The following is a 21,907-nucleotide window of genomic DNA, read 5'->3' as shown; positions in this document are numbered from 1 at the left end:
AAAAAATTGGAGGAATGGGGAAAACATTATAAATAAGGTCTGATACTACTTCAAAACTATGAAATTAGGACCAATAATTGGTAATGGAAATAACTTTTAAATAGATGTCAAAACTTTTGATCAGTGTTTTGATCTCCTTAATGCCAGTGACAACAAAAATATCAAAACAAGTGTCAATCACAAGAGGCTTAAACTTTGACAGGTTAACTTATCCTGTCACATCCGATTCAACTGCACATACATTTTAAAAAGCAGCATGAATCTTACTCCAACTTGTCTTTATTAACAGCGTTTGTGAGCAGCCTTTTTTTCCCCTGCTTAACAGTAAACAGGGAGATTTTGGGACAGCATCAAGATGTAGAAGCATTAGAGTATATAACAAGTAAACACGATTAATGGACACCACAAACAAATTCAGGATGAGCATCAATACATAGGGAAATTATGTGCTGGAGACCCTCAGCAGGTCCAGAAGGACAAGAGCTGAAGGTACACGGAGGCATAAGCACCACCACACCCAAAGTGCAGATGATGCCTTTGGGGAACATAGGGAACTATAATCCTTGGGATTCCACAAAAAAAACTTTCATTTGGAATGTGAATTGAGATTGTGGGATATTGATAATATTGCTGGAATGGATCATTTGCACAACTTCTCTACATAAGATGATGATTTGTGTATATCCACCTTTAATCAACTGGGGTATACTGCATAATGATTCATTTTAAAATGAGTTTCTCACAACCAAACTTTCATCTTACATTTGGGTAGTGTAATCAAGAAGATTTGTTGTGCAATGCTATCCTGTCAGTCACAGAACAATGATCCAAATATATCCATTCAACCCAATAAAAAAAATTCCCTCCAAGAAATATTATCTAAATGTGATATCAGTGCAAACTGCTTTCTCATATTCACTCACCTCCAGGGCAGATCACTAACAGGGGCCAGGTCCACATTGGAATGAATGTGTTTAGAGAAAGGTCCCTGAGAATCATTAGAGCAACCAGAGGTCAACCGAGTTCTCTTCACACCTGAATAAAAAAATGAAATGAAACTGAGAACCGGGCAAAACAGTTTGCAGCATACTGCACAGAAAATTTCTTTGCTCTCAGGATTCCTGATCATAGTCAATTCTCAAGAATGCCAGGCTCCCAAATGTGCTGACAAGTCTCAAGAACAGTCAAATAGTGAAACTTCATTCAAAATACCAGATTAATTTTGATCCATATTCTGCCATGAAAACACTGGTCTGTTTTATTATAGTTTTGAATAACTAATTGAACTTAAATTCCTCAGTGGCAATGATAGGATACAGACTCATGTTTCTGAATTCATAGTCATACTTTATTGATCCCAGGGGGAAATTAATTACTAGCCAATTTAAATAACCACTATGCTCCTTACCCATCTTAATGCAATTATTACAAAAACTTGTTGCCAATTTGTATTCTTACTTAGTCTGCAAGCAAAAATAAGCATTGAGATTATTGTTCATTACTGTCCAAGAGCAGGAAAAGCTATAACAAGCAAGCTTCATTTTAGTCTAGAAAGAAAATGGTTAAGAGCTCCTTATCAGAGATGTAACTGGTAAATTAGAGATATAACAAGATCACTATGACAAATAAGGAAATAAAGACATAAATTAGAGAGAAACTGTCAGGAACTGATGATGGGAGATTCTTTGAAAAGAAGAATGAACAAGAACCAAATGTTGGAGCAGTTGGATTAAGATGGTAAAGATGGGGGTAAGGATCATAACAGTAAATGGACTGCTAATCTAGATGTACAAGTTCAAATATTATCACAGCAGCTGGGAGTTCATCTTTAGTTAATTAAATAAATCTGAAGTAAGATAGCATCACTAATGATAATCAGAAACTCATCTGGTTCTCAGAGTTTGTTCAGGAAATCCAACTTTGCTTATTCAGTCTGCCCTACATGAGTCTCTAGACCCACAACGATGTGAATAGCTCATAAATGGCCTCAAATGGCCTTGCAACTTATTCAAGAATAACTGAGATCAGCAACAGTGGCTTTGCCATCAATGCCCACCTCTCAAGAATTAGTTTTCATACAGAAAATTAATGTTCTGCTATCCTATGAGAACAGTTGAGGAATGGATTTGATAGGCTAAGTGCTCTAATGGAATAAGCATTGGACATTTGAGCATCAAAAAACATCCCAAAAGATGCTTCACTAATTCCCCAACCTCTCCCTCAAGAGTATATTAAGAGCAAAACCCAATCTCACTTGCAGAACAAACAACTTAATAACACAATTCTATTCCAAAATGATATGGTTATTCACAATCTCCTAGATTATAGAAACACCATTTTGCAACACCTCTCCCATTTTCCAAATAAATTACAAGCTCTCCACCAAACTGATCAACATACAAACTATAGAATTATAATGGACCTGCAACTGTATGAGCCTCTGGTTGGCCACAAACAGAAGAACAAATCTAATCCTGGTTACATAACTTCAGGAACAATATGACATTCTAAAAGGTGCAATCAATATTTAGACGTGGTTTCTTGCCGAGTGTGCTCAGCATGGAGGATACATTGGAGATGTTAGGATTGTTCTCTTTGGAAGAAAGAAAATTGAACAGGATTTCATACAGGTGTCTGGATGAAGTCAGATAGAAGGAAGCTGCCCCCATTAGAAAATGGTTCAACATCCAGGCAGCATAATATTTTAAGCAAAAGGTAATCCACATATTACAGAAGGAAACATGAAGATATTTTCCCCAAATCCTGTGGGAATGAAGGAAACAAATCTGTAGGTAGTGGCTTCAAAACAATTAATTCAATTGGACTTAAGCAAAGAACTTGCAGGGCTACAGGGAGAAGAGTAGGAGATTGCTCTACTTTGTTTGATGGGCTGAATGCCCTCTTTCAGCGCCGAAACAATTCTACGATTTTTCTTTTCTACTGAAAAAGCTGGTAGGAAGAGGGAAGCATGGTCCAAATTGCTGCCTATTATCTCAAGTGCTGCATCCATTTCCCAAACAGGTTCATCAGTTATTGTCCTAATAAAGGAAAGGATTCACTTTTACAACCCACAATGAATCTACTTGTCTTGCAGTCCAGAGTTACTGGTCATGATTGCTGTATCAAAATAACTCACCTTTTTTAAACTGGTTACTGAACCACTTGTCCTTTTTAATATCTGAAATAGTGGCTCTACTCTTTGGACCTTCAATTAGAATGTTGTTCAGCAGACCTGTGCAGACCAGAAACAATCATACAGTAGAGAATCTTAACAAAATTAAACAAACAAGTGTAAAAGTTTCCAATCTGCTCCTCTCCACCCACAGTAAGGCACTGTACATTGAATATTAGAAATTCATAAACAAGCAACTCTGCAGATGATGGACACACATGAAATGCAAGTCAGGCAGCAGGTCAGAAGAGGAGTCAAAGGGGAAACCAGAATGAGGTATGGAAAAAAGAAGGTGGAGAAGGGAAAAATTACTGGAAGTTAGAGAAATCGATGTTAATGTTATCAAGTTGGAGACTACCTAGATGCAATGAGGTGTTGCTCCTCCAACCTGAGTGTGGTCTCATCGTGGCAGTTGTGGAGACCATAGCTAGCATGTCAGAATGGGAATGGGAAGTTAAATTAAAATGAGCGGCCACTGGGAAATCCTGCCTTTTGTGGTACACTCAGGTTGGAGGAGCATCACCTCATGTTCCATCTGCGTAGCTTCCAACCTGATGACAAGAACATCGATTCTCTAACTTTCAGGTAAATTCTCTCCCCCCCCCCCCCCCCCATTTCTCTCCCCTCGTACCACTGATGAGCTCTGCATGGGTGCAGGAAGCAGCACCAATGCAATCAACAATGTAGCGTAGAAAGAGTTGGGGAGTGTTACATGTACACTTGGTACATGGACTGTTCCATATAACCAAAGAAAAAACAGACATAGCTGGGGTCTATGCAGGTTCCCATGGCTACACCTTGGGTTTGGATAAAGTGAGAGGAACAATCAAGCAATGAAAGGTAAGGGAACTATGAGGTTGGTGGTAGTGTGGGAGGACAATGGCCTGATGGTCCTTTTGAAGGGGTAAGAGGAGATGTCTCTGAGAGTCACTGCTTGGCCTCAGCAATATAGAAGGCAGTCGGCAAACTACAACAGCACCACCCCCTTGTCTGCTGGTCTAACGGTGAGGTTTGGATTGGTGTAGAGTGGAGGGCACTGCAATGAAGTTTGAATACAAGAGAGGAGTGCTGAAGTAGAAACAGTTAATGACTCGTTACCAGTTAGAAATGAAAAGAACCAGAGTGGGCAGAAGACCAGAGCAGGGTATCCAAAAAGAGGAGGGTTGGAAATGGGAGAAGGGGTCTTCAGTGGGGGTGGGGAATCCTTGCCAAAGAAACAGGCTTGGGGACTGAGGCAATGGAAGAAAATTCAGCATGGAACTTACTGAGCTGCAGGCATTGGGGACAAATGCAAGTCCCTTGCTGAGGACAGAACGTTCTGCCTCAGAGAGGGGAAAGTCAGAGGTAATGGTAAAGATATGGCAGGGAACACAGTGGGGTCAGAGGGGAGGGAGTATTGGGGTTCAGAGGAATGAGAAAGGGAAGTGAAACAGTTCAAAATTCGGAGAAATAAAAAATTTATGTAGAGTTAGTTTAAATGGGTGGCTCATGGTCAGCACTGGGTAGGAGCAGATCATGCTCAAGGGCCAGTTACTCTGACTTCCCTGCCATTTATTTAAATCAAACATCAACACCTTGGCTGTATCATTCGTAATATCTCACAAGCCCTCATTAGTCAAAGTAAGTTTATTATCAAAGTGCATGTGTTACCATATACAACCCTGAGATTCATTTTCTTGTGGGCATACTCAGTAAATCCAATAATCATAATAGAATCAATGAAATACAGGGTGGAGAAACAACCAATCTGCAAAAGACAGCAAACTGTGCAAATACAAAAGAAAAAAAAAGTGATAATAAATAAATAAGCAATAAAGAGATAATGTGAGATGAAGAGTTCTTGAAAATGAATCCATACGTTATGGGAACAGTTCACTATTCTATGTGAACGAGACGAGTGAAGTTATTCCCCTTGGTTCAAGAGCCTGATGGTTGAGGGATAGTAACGGCTCCAGAACCTGGTGGTGCGAGTGCTAAGGCTTCTGTACCTTCTTCCTGATGGCAGCAGTGAGAAGAGAGCATAACCTAGATGCTGGGGGGGCCCTGATGATGGATGCTGCAACACTCCAAATAGATGTGCTCAATGGTGGGAAGGCTTTGTCCGTGATGGACTGGGCTGTACCCAATAATTTTTGTAGGATTTTCTGTACATGGGCATTGTCCAGATGTTCCAGGGTTGAGTGAAGAGCCAATGAAATGGCATTTGCAGGACCTGTTGTGTCACTAGGCAAACTGGAGCGGTTCCAAGTAACTTCTCAGGGAGGAGTTGATGTTTCATCACTGGTCACTCAAAACACTTCATCACAATGGATCTAAGTGCTACTGGACGATAGTATTGAGGAAAGTTACCACGTTTTTCTTAGGCACCAGTATAACTGAAGCCTGCTTGAGACAGGTGTGTGCTTCAGACTGCTGAAATGAGAGGTTAAAGATCTCAGTGAACACTCCAGCCAATCGATCAGCATAGGCCTTTAGTTCTCGGCCAGGAAACCCATCTGGGCTGGATGCTTTCCATGGGTTCACACTCCTGAAGGATGCTGTCACATCGGCCTCAAGAGACTGAAATCACAGGGTCATTGGGGCTGTGGGAGTTTGTGAAGGTTCATCCATGTTTTGACAAAGTGAACACTGAAGGCATTGAGCTTGTGAGATCGATATTGTCACCTATGTCACTTGATTTTACTTTAAGTAGTAATAGCATTCAAGCCCTGTCACAGCTGTTGAACATCCTTCATTGATTCTAGTCTGAAACTGCCACTTCGCCTGTGAGATGGCTCTCTGGAGATAGTACCAGGAGCTCTTGCGCTTTACTTGTTCGTCAGACCCGAACATCACTGATCTGGCCCACAGCAGATTGTCGATCTCATGATTCATCCAGGGATTCTGGTTTGGGAGACTAAATGATTTTGTGGGGGGACACTTGTCCACGATCACATAGGACAGGGGCATGGACTTCCTTTGCATGACAATACCTGTGGCTATCACTCAGGCCACTAAGGTTATAATTACATATAGCAATCAATCCCTCTATAGTCCAGGTCCCAGATTCATCTTTTATGTAAATCTACCCACATTCCTTACCCTCCCCTGCCCCCCCCCGTATACTAGATTCCAGCTCCCGCTGCACACTCGAGCCTAGCTCAAAACCCTGAAAACCCTGGATCTGGCCACATACCAACTAAGACCTCCATTAAACCATGCTGATTTGCCATGGTATGACGCGAAGCCCAGACACCACGGCTTTCTTTACATACTTTGGCATGTTGCAAAATACAGCTACAGTATTTCCTAGTTTGTCACTACATCATTTCTATAATACTAACATATTTTTTGCTTTTTAACTGTTTCAGAAGCTGCAGGAATTTTGGAAGATCACTGCTAATCCTGTACAGCCATCTCCTTATCCTTGCTGCTTACAGAGCAAAAGAGCACAAAGAACTGAAGAGCGAGGAAAAATTCCTCAAATATCTCCCTCTATTGGGAGAGGAGCTTTCATACACTATATCACAAACAATGTACATGAACCACAATATTTAGAATCTGGACAGACAGACAAGAATGGCAACTATCCAGAACCAAGTTCAAAAAGATGAATGCTATCTTCTATCAACAGAAATTCTTAAGTCTACCGCAAAGGCTTAGTGAAATTGAAAGTTTTGCTTTGAATTTCACAGATGTTTTGGCTGAGGATTATAATAAATAACCACTGCTTTACTTCAAGGATAATTTGCAGTCAATTATTGAAAAACATATACTAAACATAAACCAAAAACCAAAGTTTCAACTTCAGGTCAGTCATGAGTCAGTGTAGCATTCTTGCTGTCAAATCAGGAGGTCATGTATTCCATTCTTACTCTGGTGACTGGAGCACAAAAATGTGGGCTGACATTCCAGTGCACCATAGCGAGGGAGTTCCACGTTATCAGAAACGCTCTCCTGCTGATGAAATGATAAATAAACTGCCTATTTCCTATTTCATGCAGCTCAACATATCCTTTAGTACCCTGTGAAGAACGGGCAAACTTCCCCAGTATCCTCAAACTAACAGATCAACTTTTTTTTTTTTTTTTAATTTCCTGTAACTTGCAATTTGTGATTTAGAATTGCCTAGAAAGACAATGATAAAACTTCAAAAGCTAGGTATAGACCATGATGTACTTTGGAAAGTCATCCCATCCATGAATAGCACTACTTTTTTATTGAAAAGGGCTATGAGATACTGTACAAAGATACAAATGGAAAAATTACATAGATCAAATCTTCATTCTGATTCCAGTTGAGCAGACTAATCTCATTCAGATGGCCACAAACTGGTTCAGTGTTACTAGGCTTGTTAATGGGATGAATGAGAGCAAGAAAAATAAACATTGGTACACTGTACTGTCAAGGAACATATTCTTCAGGAAACACATGGGCACCAGATGAAGACAGGGTTCAGAAAGCTGTGGTGTCCATTGCCTCTGAGCCTCCTAGCTCACTCTTTGCTCACAAGTCACCTGAACACGAATTTTGGGCAACAGAAGGCATCTGCACACAAAGACTCAGACCCAACATTTGGTGTCTAACTTGGAGGGGGAAATTAAAAAATTAAGACAAAACCACAAAGGCTAGTAAACAGAAATAAAAACTGAAAATGCTGGAAAAACTCAACAGGTCAGACAGCAACTTTGATACAGCTCCATGTACTTTACACTGATCAGTTAGCTTTACTCAGCTCTAGCTGCTTTATATGTCTGTTAATCCAAAACACACCACACAGTTCAATTATGGACATCCCATAAACAAGATTGCTACACTCTCAATCTGTGAAGAATTAAATAAGATAAAAACAATTGAGTTACTGGTAAATTGTGCAACAGCCCAAAATTATAAAACAACACCAAATTACTTGACTATACTCAATGCTGCACTAGCCAAAGGGCAGATCCCAAATCATTTGCTTACTCAATGGAAAAGGTTCAATCTTCTTCCATGGTGTCAGATATAGTTTCTTTTCATTCCAATCGCAGTACTCTTGGCAACTCACAGCAGGCTGGTCCCAGGGTAACTCTGTAACACAAAATCATACATCGTAAAGACCTGTGGCTAGTACATTCTGCCCAGGAGACGTGCCCTGGCACTTAAGAGCAGTCTCCCCATTCAATCACAGCTACACCACCATTTAAAAGAAAAGAATTAAGTTAAATTTGAAAAACTTTTGCCTTGAAAACAGCCAAACTTTAAAGTTTCCAAACCACAGGGGGAAAAAGGCAAAGAAGCCAGTTTGTTCCAGTGCAAGGTATTTAACATTCTGTAATCTACAACTTAGTATTCTGCTATCACACCAATAGTGTTGAATGAATAGGGTTCAATGCATAGGGTTATTGAAACACTAAGCTGCGCTGGTCCTGCAAAAAAAAAAACATTGCTCCCCAAGGATGGACGAAAGAAACTATTATGTTAGAACATATTAATTTAGATATGGCATTGCATAATTAAACAGGATTAAATTAATCTTATACAGGTGTCCCCCCGCTTTTCAAACGTTCACTTTACGACACCTCGCTGTTACGAAAGACCTATATTAATTACCTGTTTTCGCTAACAGAAGGTGTTTTCACTGTTACAAAAAAAAAGGCAGCACGCGAAAAAAGGCAGTGCGCGCCCCGAGCAGCTGCTCCTCCCCCGGATTCGGAACTGCATTCTAGCTGGCATTGCTTAAACACGTGCCTGTGAGCATCCGTTTGCAAGATGAGTTCTAAGGTATCGGAAGAGCCTAAAGGAGCTCGTAAGGGTGTTACACTTAGCGTAAAACTAGACATAATTAAGCATTTCGATCGTGGTAAACGAAGCAAGGACAAAGTGAGTTTAGCTTGTGGAAGTTGACGAAGATGATGTTGAAAAGGTTTTGGCATCCCATGACCAAGAACTGATAGATGAAGAGCTGATGCAATTGGAAGAGGAAAGGATAACAATCGAAACCGAATGCAGTAGCGAACGGACCGAAAATGAAGTCGTCCAGGAACTGAACGTGAAGCAACTGCGTGAGATTTTCACTGCAATGATAAAGTACGACTTTAATTTTGAAAGGGTACGTCGGTTTAGGGCATATTTGCAAGGTGGTTTGAGTGCTTACAAAGAACTCTAAGAGTGCTTACTATGATAGAAAAATGCGCGAGGCTAGCAGTCAAGCACAATGTCGTTTTTCAAGCCTTCCACATCAGACGACGAACCTTGACCTTCGACATCGAGGCAGGCAGACATAGAAGAAGATGCCTGCCCTCATGGAAACAGATGACGATGAGATGACACCTCAGTGTCCCACCACCCCAACCCCCGGGTCGTGGACAGATACCGATTCATGGAGAATGCAGCAGTAGCCGGGAGGCACCCAGCACATCTTTAAGAAAAAAAGCCGAAATAAACAAGCTAATTAATTAGGTGCCGTCCGGCACGTAAATGTCGGCCCAGATCAGAAGCGATTGTGCTGGGTGCATCCCGGCCACCGCTGTACCTCTGCATGCTACGCAGATCGGTATCGGTCAGCGGCCTGGAGGGTGGGGATCACTGCACCACCCCAACCTCCAACAACTCAGCCTAACACACCATCATCAGTGTGCTCTGCGCTGTCTTCCCAATTCCGGTAAGTGATACTACACTGTACATACATTATTTCTACTTTATATAGGCTGTGTATTTTTTTGCATTATTTGGTATGATTTGGCAGCTTCATAGCTTAAAGGTTACTGGAGAGAGTGTTTTTGCCAACAGCGCTTGCGTGAGATTTTCTGCCAAGAGCATTTGCATGAGATTTTCGCTACAGAGAACAGTGCAGGCAATGATTGTAGAGAAGTATTTTTACTTTATGTAGGCTGTGTATTTATCATATCATTCCTGCTTTTGCTATATGTTACTGTTATTTTAGGTTTTATGTGTTATTTGGCATGATTTGGTAGGTTATTTTTGGGTCTGCGAATGCGCACAAATTTTTCCCATATAAATAAATGGTAATTGCTTCTTTGCTTTACGACATTCCGGCTTATGAACCGTTTCATAGGAACGCTCTACCTTCGGATGGCGGGGAAAACCTGTAGTTAAAAAATTGCTCTAGGAAAAAGTGATCATTGCATGCTAGGATTTGACAGTGAGAAACTCAGGCCAAAATTAATAGCACACTAAGTTTAAGGAGGAGCCATTACAGTGGCACAAGGACAGAGTTGGCTAAAGTGGCCTGAAATAATTGATTAAAGAATAAAAGAGCCATTTCAAATCTGAGAAGATACATTCGAGAGAGAAAGAATCAGCCGCCGACCAAGAAAGAAGAGTGTGAAATTAAACAATAAGGAAGTCTTTCAAGATTGGGAACAGATTAGAAAACAACAAAGGGTGACTAGAAAAGTTATAAAGAAGTTGAACATTAAGCACAAATAAACCAGAAAATAAACCAGAAAATAATAAGAACAGTTAAGAATTTCTACAAGTATAAAAAAGGAAGTAGAGTTGGCTTCATTGTGAACAAGACTGGAGAATTAATAATTGGAAATCTTAGATTCCATATAACTACTTTGGGTCACTCTTCAGGGCAGTAGATATTAAAACATTCAAATAACAATAGATAATCAAGGGACTTGAAAAATTACTGTGCAACATCTAATAAAAGTAGAAAACTAAAAGCGGTTTGGGTTAATAACAGAAATACCATCCAATAGTCTGGGAAATTTGTTAGTCCAGCACCAAGTATGACAGATTATTAGTTTTACTGTAATTTGTTTGATGCTAAACTACACTTGTAACTCCAGCGACCTCAAGTGGCAAACAGCTGTTGTTACACTACTTGTTCTAAAGTACAGCAATTCGAGTCAAATTATAACTGTTCTGAAAATTTAACTCTGAAAATCCTTACAAGACTAAAGCAATCTGAATTCCAAAGATAGCATTTTAATTAATTAAACATCAGTTTAAACATTTAATTTATCATTGACGCACTATGCTTTAGCTTATAGCTTGTATGCAGACAATAGAATAATATTGCTGGAAAACATGCAGATTTTGTGCAAGTTGATTACACGGCAAAAGACACAGCAGAAACAGATTACAAAAGAAATGAATGAAGAGGGAGGAAAAAAGACAATTTGACATGATAAAATTCATAATTCAGATGGATCACTCCTCACATCTTAAAACTGAACCAACCTCCAGCCAGCATGGCAACAAGGACAATTCCACAGGACCACACATCCACAGGTTCTGCATGGAACTCCTTCCTCTTCAGTAGTTCTGGGGCAACATATGGTAAAGTGCCGCACATTTTATTTAATAACCTCTCCCGGCCATTGTGTCTATAAACTGTCGCCAAACCAAAATCAGAGAGCTTCAGGTTATCTGGAGAACAAAAACATTAGGCTAAGGACATGGCGCAAAGGACCGATGTTATCAAGACAAATACAGTCAGTACTGTGCAAAAGTCTTAGGCACACGTAAAAAAAAAATCTGTAAAGTGAAAATGCTTTCAAAAATAATGAAAAGTTTCTAAATATCAAAAAATTACTACAAAGGGCAGTAAACAGTAAAAGGCTAAATCAAATCAATATTTGGTGCGACCACCCTTTTCTTTTAAAATTGCATCAATTCTCTGAGGTACACTGTCGTGCAGTTTTCTAAGAAAATTGGCTGGTAGGTTGTTCCATGCATCTTGGAGAAGTTGCCACACACAGTCCTTCTGCAGATGTTGGTTGTCTCACTTGCTTCTGTCTCTCCAGGTAATCCCAGACAGGTCTCGATAATGTTGAGATCAGGGTTCTGCGGAGGCCATACCACCTGTTGCACAACTCCTTGCTCTTTTCACTGAAGATAGTGTTGTGCAAAAGCTTAGGAACACATGTACATCTACAGTGCCCAAGACTTTTGCACAGTACTGTAATTTTATGTATTGCATTGAACTGCTGCCACAAAAAAAAACAAACTTCATGACACCTGTGAGTGATGATAAACCTGATTCTGATACGAGTCTCTATTATGGACTGAGAGTGGGAAGGGAGCAGGGAGAGGGGGAATCATGGTTGGGAGAAGGGGAAGGGCGAGGGGAGGGAGTGGGAAACACCAGAGACATTCAGTAATGATCAATAAACCAATTATTTGTAATCAAGTGACCTTGCCTGTGTCTCAGAGCTACGTGTGTCTGCACCGTCACCACCCCAACACTCCTCTACCACCTGTCCCACACCCCTCGCGGCACTCCACCCGCACCATTCCTAACATCCTTTGCACCCGCCAGATTTACAAACTTGCTCACTGCTCCACCTTGGCAAATATAGTACTGTGCGAAAGTCTTAAGCATCTGAGATAAATATATACACTTTAGACTTTTGCATAGTACTGTCCCTCACATAGATTGATTCCTTCTACACCTGTTTGTTTTAGTTGATCAGTTTCATTCAGTCAGCTCATTGTGTCATTGATCATTAGCACCTGTTTGTTATCTTTGTTAAATCAGGCACTGGGCTACATACCTACAAAGTAATCACATTTTTATTTGAAAAGTGGTCTATTACGGGGGGGGGCGGTCACAGACGCTCTTGCTGCCCTAGCAAGCCACCAGCCCTGTCCTCACTGGTCTGCCGACCCGACACCTGACTACAGATGTCTTTGGTCCCACGTCCATGTTGCTGGCCTTCATAGGTGTGGCATGTTGACTAACAAGAAACCTGAAATCCTTATACCTTGCTTGCTTCGAACATGGAAACCCTGCATAGCTAATCATATATTAGCAACAGCCCCACCAAGCAACGTTTCCATGCAACCAGGAAAAATGACATGAAATCATGAAGCACCATTTTCTTTTAAGCTTTGAACCCAGGCTTCACCACCTTCATTCTTTGCATTTGAGATACCTGTACATAAAAGTAGAAAAGATATCCAAACTTTAAACCATCGCTCACCCAACACAGCCATGGGAATTTCCCAAATTTTTTTTTTAGATTATGAGGACACGCAGTCCTCTTTTATTGTCATTTAGTAATGCATGCATTAAAAAATGATACAATGTTCCTCCAGAATGATATCACAGAAACACAAGACAAACCAAGACTAACAAAACTGACAAAAACCACATAATTATAACGTATAGTTACAACAGTGCAAAGCAATACCGTAATTTGATAAAGAACAGACCACGGGCACGGTAAAAAAAGTCTCAAAGTCTCTCGAAAGTCCCATCATCTCACGCAGACGGTAGAAGGGAGAAACTCTCCCTGCCATGAGCTTCCAGCACCGCAAACTTGCCAATGCAGCACCCTGGAAGCACCCGACCACAGCCGACTCGAGTCCGTCCGAAAACTTCGAGCCTCCGACCAGCCCTCCAACACCGAGCACCATCTCTGCTGAGCGTTTCGACCCCAGCCCTGGCAACAGGCAATAGGCAAAGCCGAGGATTCGGGGCCTTCCCCTCCGGAGATTCTCGATCGCACAGTAGCAGCGGCAGCGAAGCAGGCATTTCAGAAGTTTCTCCAGATTTTCCTCTGTGCTTCTCACATCTGTCTCCATCAAATCAGGATTGTGCACGGCCCCTACTTAACAAATACGATATCACTTCGGAGTGGCCACGCGCCACCATCTTCTCCTTCCCTCTTTCACAAATCATTCGATAATAACCAGGGTTGAACCTTGCCCAAAGCCTTCTTACTGCAGAACCAAAACAGTCCGTTCAATCACCAGGTTTGCCTAGGTCAAGACACCATTAAATGAATTTGAGATAAGCTGCAGGGGAACGGGAGAAAAAAAATTCAGCTGGAACCTCTATCACCTTCTCTTAGCATACACATCAAACAAATAGACCCATGGTTTGCAATACTCCCATTGATTCAGATGTTGCTATGAATACCAAAGCTCTAGTTCCAAAGTTTCGGTGACATGCAGGGAAATGTTCAAGCTTGATGGGTAGCCTCTTCCCACATCCTGTGGGCTAATGGATCTCAAAACTGTTTAACCATATAGAACAAATGCTCACTATCAGCTAGCACGGAGATGACTGCAGTTATTGAAGAATGTTTATATCTCAGCCTGTTACATTGCTAGAAATCCTTTGCACACTGAGCAAAGAGAACGAAGATACAAAAAGGACCACTGACTCAAGATCCATTCAGCTTTTCATTATTGTCAACTGGTATGAATATTGTTGCCTAGGGTTTGAGTATAGTTCTAAATGTCTGAAATGCTGTGAATAAGGCATAACAATACCCAATTTTTGTTTTATTGCACAATAAAAGTGAAAAGATTTACATTCTTATACCTCGGTCATCAAGTAACAGATTCTCTGGCTTGATGTCCCTGTGTGTAATTCCAATGCTATGAAGGTATTCCTGAAAGTAGGCAAAGACAAAGATAAATCAGGTATTTTGAATTTACATCTTTTTCGAAATCTCCAAGCCCACAAAATATCAATTATACAAATGGAACAGATTTATGGCAGAATTAGTGCAGGTGCCCCTCGCTTTTCGAACGTTCGCTTTACGAAACCTCACTGTTACGAAAGACCTACATTAGTTACCTGTTTTTGCTAACAGAAGGTGTTTTCACTATTACGAAAAAAGGCAGCGCACGATAAAAGGAGCGCGCAAAAAAAAAAGCAGTGCGTGCCCTGAACAGCCGCTCCGCCCCCGGAACGGCATTCTCGCCGGCATTGCTTAAACACGTGCCTGTGAGCAGCTGTTTGCAAGATGAGTTCTAAGGAATCAGAAAAGCCTAAAAGAGCTCGTAAGGGTGTTACACTTAGCGTAAAACTAGACATAATTAAGCATTTCGATCATGGTGAATGAAGCAAGGACAAAGCGAGCTTGACTTGTGGAAGTTGACGAAGATGATGTTGAAGATTGCCGATTGCGCTGCCTCTGATCTGGGCCAACACTTACGTGCCGGGCAGCACCTAATTAATTAGCTTGTTTATTTTGGCTTTTTTCTTAAAGATGTGCTGGGTGCGTTCCAGCTACCACTGTACCGCTGCATTCTTCGCGGATCGGTATCGGTTCGCTGCCCGGAGGGTGGGGGGCCACTGCACCACCCCAACCTCCGACGTCTCAGCCTAACACACCATCATCAGTGTGCTCGATGTCTTCACGATTCCCGTAAGTGATACTACACTGTACATACATTATTTCTACTTTATATAGGCTGTGTATTTTTAGGTGTTATTTGGTATGATTTGGCAGCTTCATAGCTTAAAGGGTACTGGACAGTGCTTGCGCTGTGTTTCTGCCAAGGGCGCTTGCGTGAGATTTTCTGCCAAGAGCGCATGCATGAGATTTTCTGCCGACGGCACTTGCGTGAGATTTTTGCTACGGAGAACAGTGCAGGCAGTGATTGTGGAAAAGTATTTCTACTTTATATAGGCTGTGTATTTATCATATAATTCCTGCTTTTACTATATGTTACTGTTATTTTAGGTTTTATATGTTATTTGGCATGATTTGGTAGGTTATTTTTGGGTCTGCAAACGCTCATAAAATTTTCCCATATAAATAAATGGTAATTGCGTCTTCGCTTTACGACCTTCCGGCTTACGAACCGTTTCATAGGAACGCTCTACCTTCAGATGGCGGGGGAAACCTGTAACACTAATAAGTCAGATACAATAGCTGGACAATTGGTTCAGAGAATATTTTGTGACTTAATCTTGGTGCACATTAGACTTCCAATGCCTATCTGAAAGTTGAGTATTAAGGCTTGCCTAGAAGAATGATGAAACTTCTAAAGATGTTCATAGGCTGTGATGTACTTTGGGAGGTCACCCATCCATGAACAGCGTTTTTCTGTAAAAGGGAATTATGGTGAGCTCCAAAATTTATCTCATTTGAAAATTGGGACAAAGCACTGTTAATATCCTTATTGCTGGTTATAGTGCCAATTCAATTCCGGCAGACAAAGCTCTTCGAGAGCAAACACGGGCAGGTAAATAACACAATCCATCTATGATCATGCTCTGTAATGCACATCTAAATAGAGAAAACTGCTGCTGCACATCATAAACACTCACTTAAAACAAAAGGATAAATGATTAGGGGCACTTACCACTCCTGCTATCAGCTGCTGGAAAAACCTATGAGCATCTGCTTCAGGCATCCCCACATCAGGCTCTGTGGGAAGGCAGATCAAATTAATCAAAGGCTGAACTTGGTATCAGCTCGCAAATCATTAATATTGTCTGAAATTATGTCATTTTACATCACTCTTAAATTTAATCCCAATTCCCAGGCCTCATTTCAGTCAGGTGCCCGAGTAGATGGATTCTTCAACATGCCCTATTTAGGCCATAGACCAAAAAACATAGAAGGACAACTGAAAACAAAAAATGCTGGTGAACGCAGCAGGCCAGGCAGCATCTATAGGAAGAGGTACAGTTGACGTTTTGGGCTGAGACCCTTCGTCAGGACGAACTGAAAGAAGAGATAGAGAAATCGCTAATGCCAGAAATCTCTGACTATCTCTTTTCAGTTAGTCCTGACGAAGGGTCTCGGCCTGAAACGTCGACTGTACCTCTTCCTAGAGATGCTGCCTGGCCTGCTGCGTTCACCAGCAATTTTGTGTGTGTTGCTTGAATTTCCAGCACCTGCAGATTTCCTTGTGTTTGCGTTTTTAGAAGGACAACTGAAGCAGCTTCTATAGTGAACTTTAAAGACTGTCCTATTTTGTTCCCGTAACATCTGGAAAAGTATTATGTACAACTTCAGATTTTCCATTTCTCCCATTAAGTTTTTTGGGTGTTCTATAGAGAGAATGTCTGGGAGTGGATGCCAGTTTGTTCTAGCTCAAGACACAATGGTGCAATTACTAAAGAACCCACACAAGTATATCCGTAAAAGCGACAGCAACTGTATAACCAAAATTATTAAAATTAGCCAATCCGTATACAAAATATCTTTAACCCTTTTCCCCCTCACCCCAAACTTCTCCATTTTAAACCCTAAATTTAAGCACAGATCCTACCTATTCTATCAAAGAGCTCTCCTCCACTGCAATACTCCAAAAACAAGTATTGGATATGGGCCTCTCGACGATGCCCATAAAAGCGGACGATGTTTTCATGGTTCAACATCTTATTGATGCAGATTTCTTTCTTGATGTTATCAGGGCAGTCACGAGCATGTGTGGTGTCCACTTTCTTCACTGCCACTGCTTCCTTTGTTCGTCGATTAATTGCCAATTGTACCCTATGATCAAATACAAAGCAGTTATGTACATTGCAAAACTTCCAAATACTCCATTGAGTTAAATGCATCAGAAACAGAGCATGAGCCAATTGGCTCTTCATCCCTGCTTTCCCATGCAATAAGACCATTATTGATCTGGTTTTGGCCTCTACACCACTTTCCAACTCTCTCTGCACCTGTAGATTTCCATGTAGTTCATATGCCTGCAATATATTGTATACTAACTATATAACAATTACAGCACGGAAACAGGCCATCTCGGCCCTTCTAGTCCGTGCCGAACTCTTACTCTCACCTAGTCCCACCGACCTGCACTCAGCCCATAACCCTCCATTTCTTTCCTGTCCATATAGCTATCCAATTTCACTTTAAATGACAATATCGAACCTGCCTCAACCACTTCTGCTGGAAGCTCGTTCCACACAGCTACCACTCTCTGAGTAAAGAAGTTCCCCCTCATGTTACCCCTAAACTTTTGCCCTTTAACTCTCAACTCATGTCCTCTTGTTTGAATCTCCCCCACTCTCAATGGAAAAAGCCTATCCACATCAACTCTATCTATCCCCCTCATAATTTTAAATAGAAAAAACTATAGAAAAACTACAGCAAAGAATCAGGCCTTTTGGCCCTTCTTGGCTGTGCCGAACCATTTTCTGCCTAGTCCCACTGACCTGCACATGGACCATATCCCTCCATACACCTCCCATCCATGTATCTGTCCAATTTATTCTTAAGTGTTAAAAAAGAACCCGCATTTACCACCTCGTCTGGCAGTTCATTCCACACTCCCACCACTCTCTGTGTGAAGAAGCCCCCCCCAATGTCCCCTTTAAATTTTTCCCCCTCACCCTTAACCCATGTCCTCCGGTTTTTTTCTCCCCTTGCCTCGGTGGAAAAAGCCTGCTTGCATTCACTCTATCTATACCCATCATAATTTTATATACCTCTATCAAATCTCCCCTCATTCTTCTACGCTCCAGGGAATAAAGTCCTAACCTATTCAACCTTTCTCTGTAACTGAGTTTCTCAAGTCCCAGCAACATCCTTGTAAACCTTCTCTGCACTCTTTCAACCTTATTAATATCCTTCCTGTAATTCGGTGACCAAAACTGAACACAATACTCGAGCTTCAGCCTCACCAATGCCTTATACAACCTCATCACAACATTCCAACCCTTATACTCAATACTTTGATTAATACAGGCCAATGTACCAAAAGCTCTCTTTACGACCCTATCTACCTGTGACACCACTTTTAGGGAATTTTGTATCTGTATTCCCAGATCCCTCTGTTCTACTGCACTCCTCAGTGCCTTACCATTTACCCTGTATGTTCTACCTTGGTTTGTCCTTCCAAAGTGCAATACCTCACATTTGTCTGTATTAAACTCTATTTGCCATTTTTCAACCCATTCTTCCAGCTGGTCCAGGTCCCTCTGCAAGCTTTGAAAACCTTCCTCACTGTCCACTACACCTCCAATCTTTGTATCATCAACAAATTTGCTGATCCAATTTACCACATTATCATCCAGATCATTGATATAGATGACAAATAACAATGGACCCAGCACTGATCCCTGTGGCACACCACTAGTCACAGGCCTCCACTCTGAGAAGCAATTCTCTACTACCACTCTCTGGCTTCTTCCATTGAGCCAATGTCTAATCCAATTTACCACCTCTCCATGTATACCTAGCGACTGAATTTTCCTAACTAACCTCCCATGCAGGACCTTGTCAAAGGCCTTACTGAAGTCCATGTAGACAAAATCCACTTTCCTGGTAACCTCCTCAAAAAACTCCAATAGATTGGTCAAACATGACCCACCACGCACAAAGCCATGTTGACTCTCCCTAATAAGTCCCTGTCTATCCAAATGCTTGTAGATTCTGTCTCTCAGTACTCCCTCCAATAACTTACCTACTACCGACGTCAAACTTACCGGCCTATAATCTCCCGGATTACTTTTCGATCCTTTTTTAAACAACGGAACAACATGGGCCATTCTCCAATCCTCTGGCACCTCACCCGTAGACACCGACATTTTAAGTATATCTGCCAGGGATCCTGCAATTTCAACACTAGTCTCCTTCAAGGTCCGAGGGAATACCCTGTCAGGTACTGGGGATTCATCCACTTTAATTTGCCTCAAGATAGCAAGCACCTCCTCCTTTTCAATCTGTACAGTTTCCATGATCTCACTACTTGTTTCCCTTAACTCCATAGACTTCATGCCAGTTTCCTTAGTAAAAACCCATTTAAGATTTCCCCATTTCCTTTGGTTCCGCACATAGCTGACCACTCTGATCTTCAAGAGGACCAATTTTATCCCTTACAATCCTTTTACTCTCAATATACCTGTAAAAGCTCTTTGGATTATCCTTCACTTTGACTGCCAAGACAACCTCATGTCTTCTTTTAGCCCTCCTGATTTCCTTCTTTTCTTGCACTTTTTATACTCCTCAAGCACCTTATTTACTCCGTTTCCTATACATGTCATACAACTCTCTCTTCTTCTTTATCAGAGTTGCAATATCCCTTGAGAACTAAGGTTCCTTATTCCTACTCGCTTTGCCTTTAATCCTGACAGGAACATACAAGCTCTGCACTCTCAAAATTTCTCCTTTGAAGGCTTCCCACTTACCAATCACATCCTTGCCAGAGAACAACCTGTCCCAATCCATGCTTTTTAGATCCTTTCTCATTTCTTCAAATTTGGCCTTCTTCCAGTTCAGAACCTCAACCCTAGGACCAGATCTATCCTTGTCCATGATCAAGTTGAAACTAATGGTGTTATGATCACTGGAACCAAAGTGCTCCCCTACACACACTTCCGTCACTTGTCCTAACTCGTTTCCTAACAGGAGGTCCAATATTGCATCCCCTCTAGTTGGTACCTCTATATATTGATTTAGAAAACTTTCTTGAACACATTTTACAAACTCTAAACCATCTAGACCCCTAACAGTATGGGAGTCCCAATCAATATGTGGAAAATTAAAATCCCCTACCACCACAACTTTATGTTTCTTGCAGTTGCCTGCTAGCTCTCTGCAGATTTGCTCCTCCAATTCTCGCTGACTATTGGGTGGTCTATAATACAACCCCACTAATGTGGCCATACCTTTCCTGTGTCTCAGCTCCACCCATAAGGACTAGTAGACAAGCCCTCTAATCTGTCCTGCCTGAGCACTGCTGTAACATTTTCTCTGACAAGCAGTGCCTCCCCCGCACCTTTCATTCCTCTGCCTCTATCACATCTGAAACATCGGAACCCTGGAATATTAAGCTGCCAGTCCTGCCCCTCCTGTAGCCAAGTTTCACTAATTGCTATAACGTCATAATTCCACGTGTCAATCCACGCCCTCAACTCGTCCGCCTTCCCCGCAATACTCCTAGCATTGAAATATATACCGCTATCAAGTCCCCCCTCAACCTTCTATGCTCCAAAGAATAACGACCCAACTTGTTCAACCTTTCCCTGTAACTTAGGAGATGAAACTCAGGTAACATTCTAGTAAATCTTCTCTGTACTCTCTCTATTTTGTTGACATCTTTCCTATAATTCGGTAACCAGAACTGCACACAATACTCCAAATTTGGCCTTACCAATGCCTTGTACAATTTCAACATTACATCCCAACTCAAATACTCAATGCTCTGATTTATAAAGGCCAGCATACCAAAAGCTTTCTTCACCACCCTATCCACATGAGATTCCACCTTCAGGGAACTATGCACCATTATTCCTAGATCCCTCTGTTCTACTGCATTCTTCAATGCCCTACCATTTACCCATGTATGTCCTATTTTGATGAGTCCTACCAAAATGTAGCACCTCACATTTATCAGCATTAAACTCCATCTGCCATCTTTCAGCCCGCTCTTCTGACTGGCCTAAATCTCTCTGCAAGCTTTGAAAACCTACTTCATTATCCACAACTCCACCTATCTTAGTATCATCTGCATACTTACTAATCCAACTTACCACCCCGTCATCCAGATCATTAATGTATATGACAAACAACACTGGACCCAGTACAGATCCCTGAGGCACACCACTAGTCACCGGCCTCCAATTTGACAAACGGTTATCCACACTACTCTCTGGCGTCTCCCATCCAGCCACTGCTGAATCCATTTTACTACTTCAACATTAATATCTAACAATTGAACCTTCCTAACTAACCTTCCCTGTGGAACCTTGTCAAAGGCCTTACTGAAGTCCATATAGACAACATCTACCACTTTACCCTCGTCAACTTTCCTAGCAACCTCTTCAAAAAATTCAATTAAGATTTGTCAGACATGACTTTCCACGCACAAATCCATGTTGACTGTTCCTAATCAGATCCTGTCTATCCAAATAATTATATATACCATCTCTAAGAATACTTTCCATCAATTTACCCACCACTGACGTCAAACTCACAGGCCGATAATTGCTAGGTTTACTCTTAGAACCCTTTTTAAACAATGGAACAACATGAGCAACACACCAATCGTCCGGCACCATCCCCGTTTCTAATGACATTTGAAATATTTCTGTCAGAG

At 41.4% G+C, this 21,907-nt stretch overlaps 1 protein-coding gene across 1 annotated transcript in view; it reads right to left on the bottom strand.

Annotated features, from left to right (window-relative positions):
- Positions 1-21,907, bottom strand: part of chek1 (checkpoint kinase 1) — a 33,890-nt gene that overhangs the window by 5,839 nt on the left and 6,144 nt on the right. The window contains exons 3-9 of the mRNA XM_072238865.1: positions 17,129-17,352; positions 16,214-16,278; positions 14,439-14,508; positions 11,345-11,533; positions 8,117-8,221; positions 3,137-3,232; positions 924-1,035 (exon numbers count right to left, since the gene is read on the bottom strand). Of these exons, the coding sequence (XP_072094966.1) occupies positions 924-1,035; positions 3,137-3,232; positions 8,117-8,221; positions 11,345-11,533; positions 14,439-14,508; positions 16,214-16,278; positions 17,129-17,352 (861 nt within the window). The remainder of the gene's footprint in view (positions 1-923; positions 1,036-3,136; positions 3,233-8,116; positions 8,222-11,344; positions 11,534-14,438; positions 14,509-16,213; positions 16,279-17,128; positions 17,353-21,907) is intronic.

Source organism: Mobula birostris, chromosome 20 (assembly GCF_030028105.1).
Source record: "Mobula birostris isolate sMobBir1 chromosome 20, sMobBir1.hap1, whole genome shotgun sequence".
Classification (NCBI taxonomy): Eukaryota; Metazoa; Chordata; class Chondrichthyes; order Myliobatiformes; family Myliobatidae; genus Mobula; species Mobula birostris.
The sequence above is the reverse complement of the archived record's forward strand: the minus strand, read 5'-3'. Positions and strand labels throughout refer to the sequence as shown.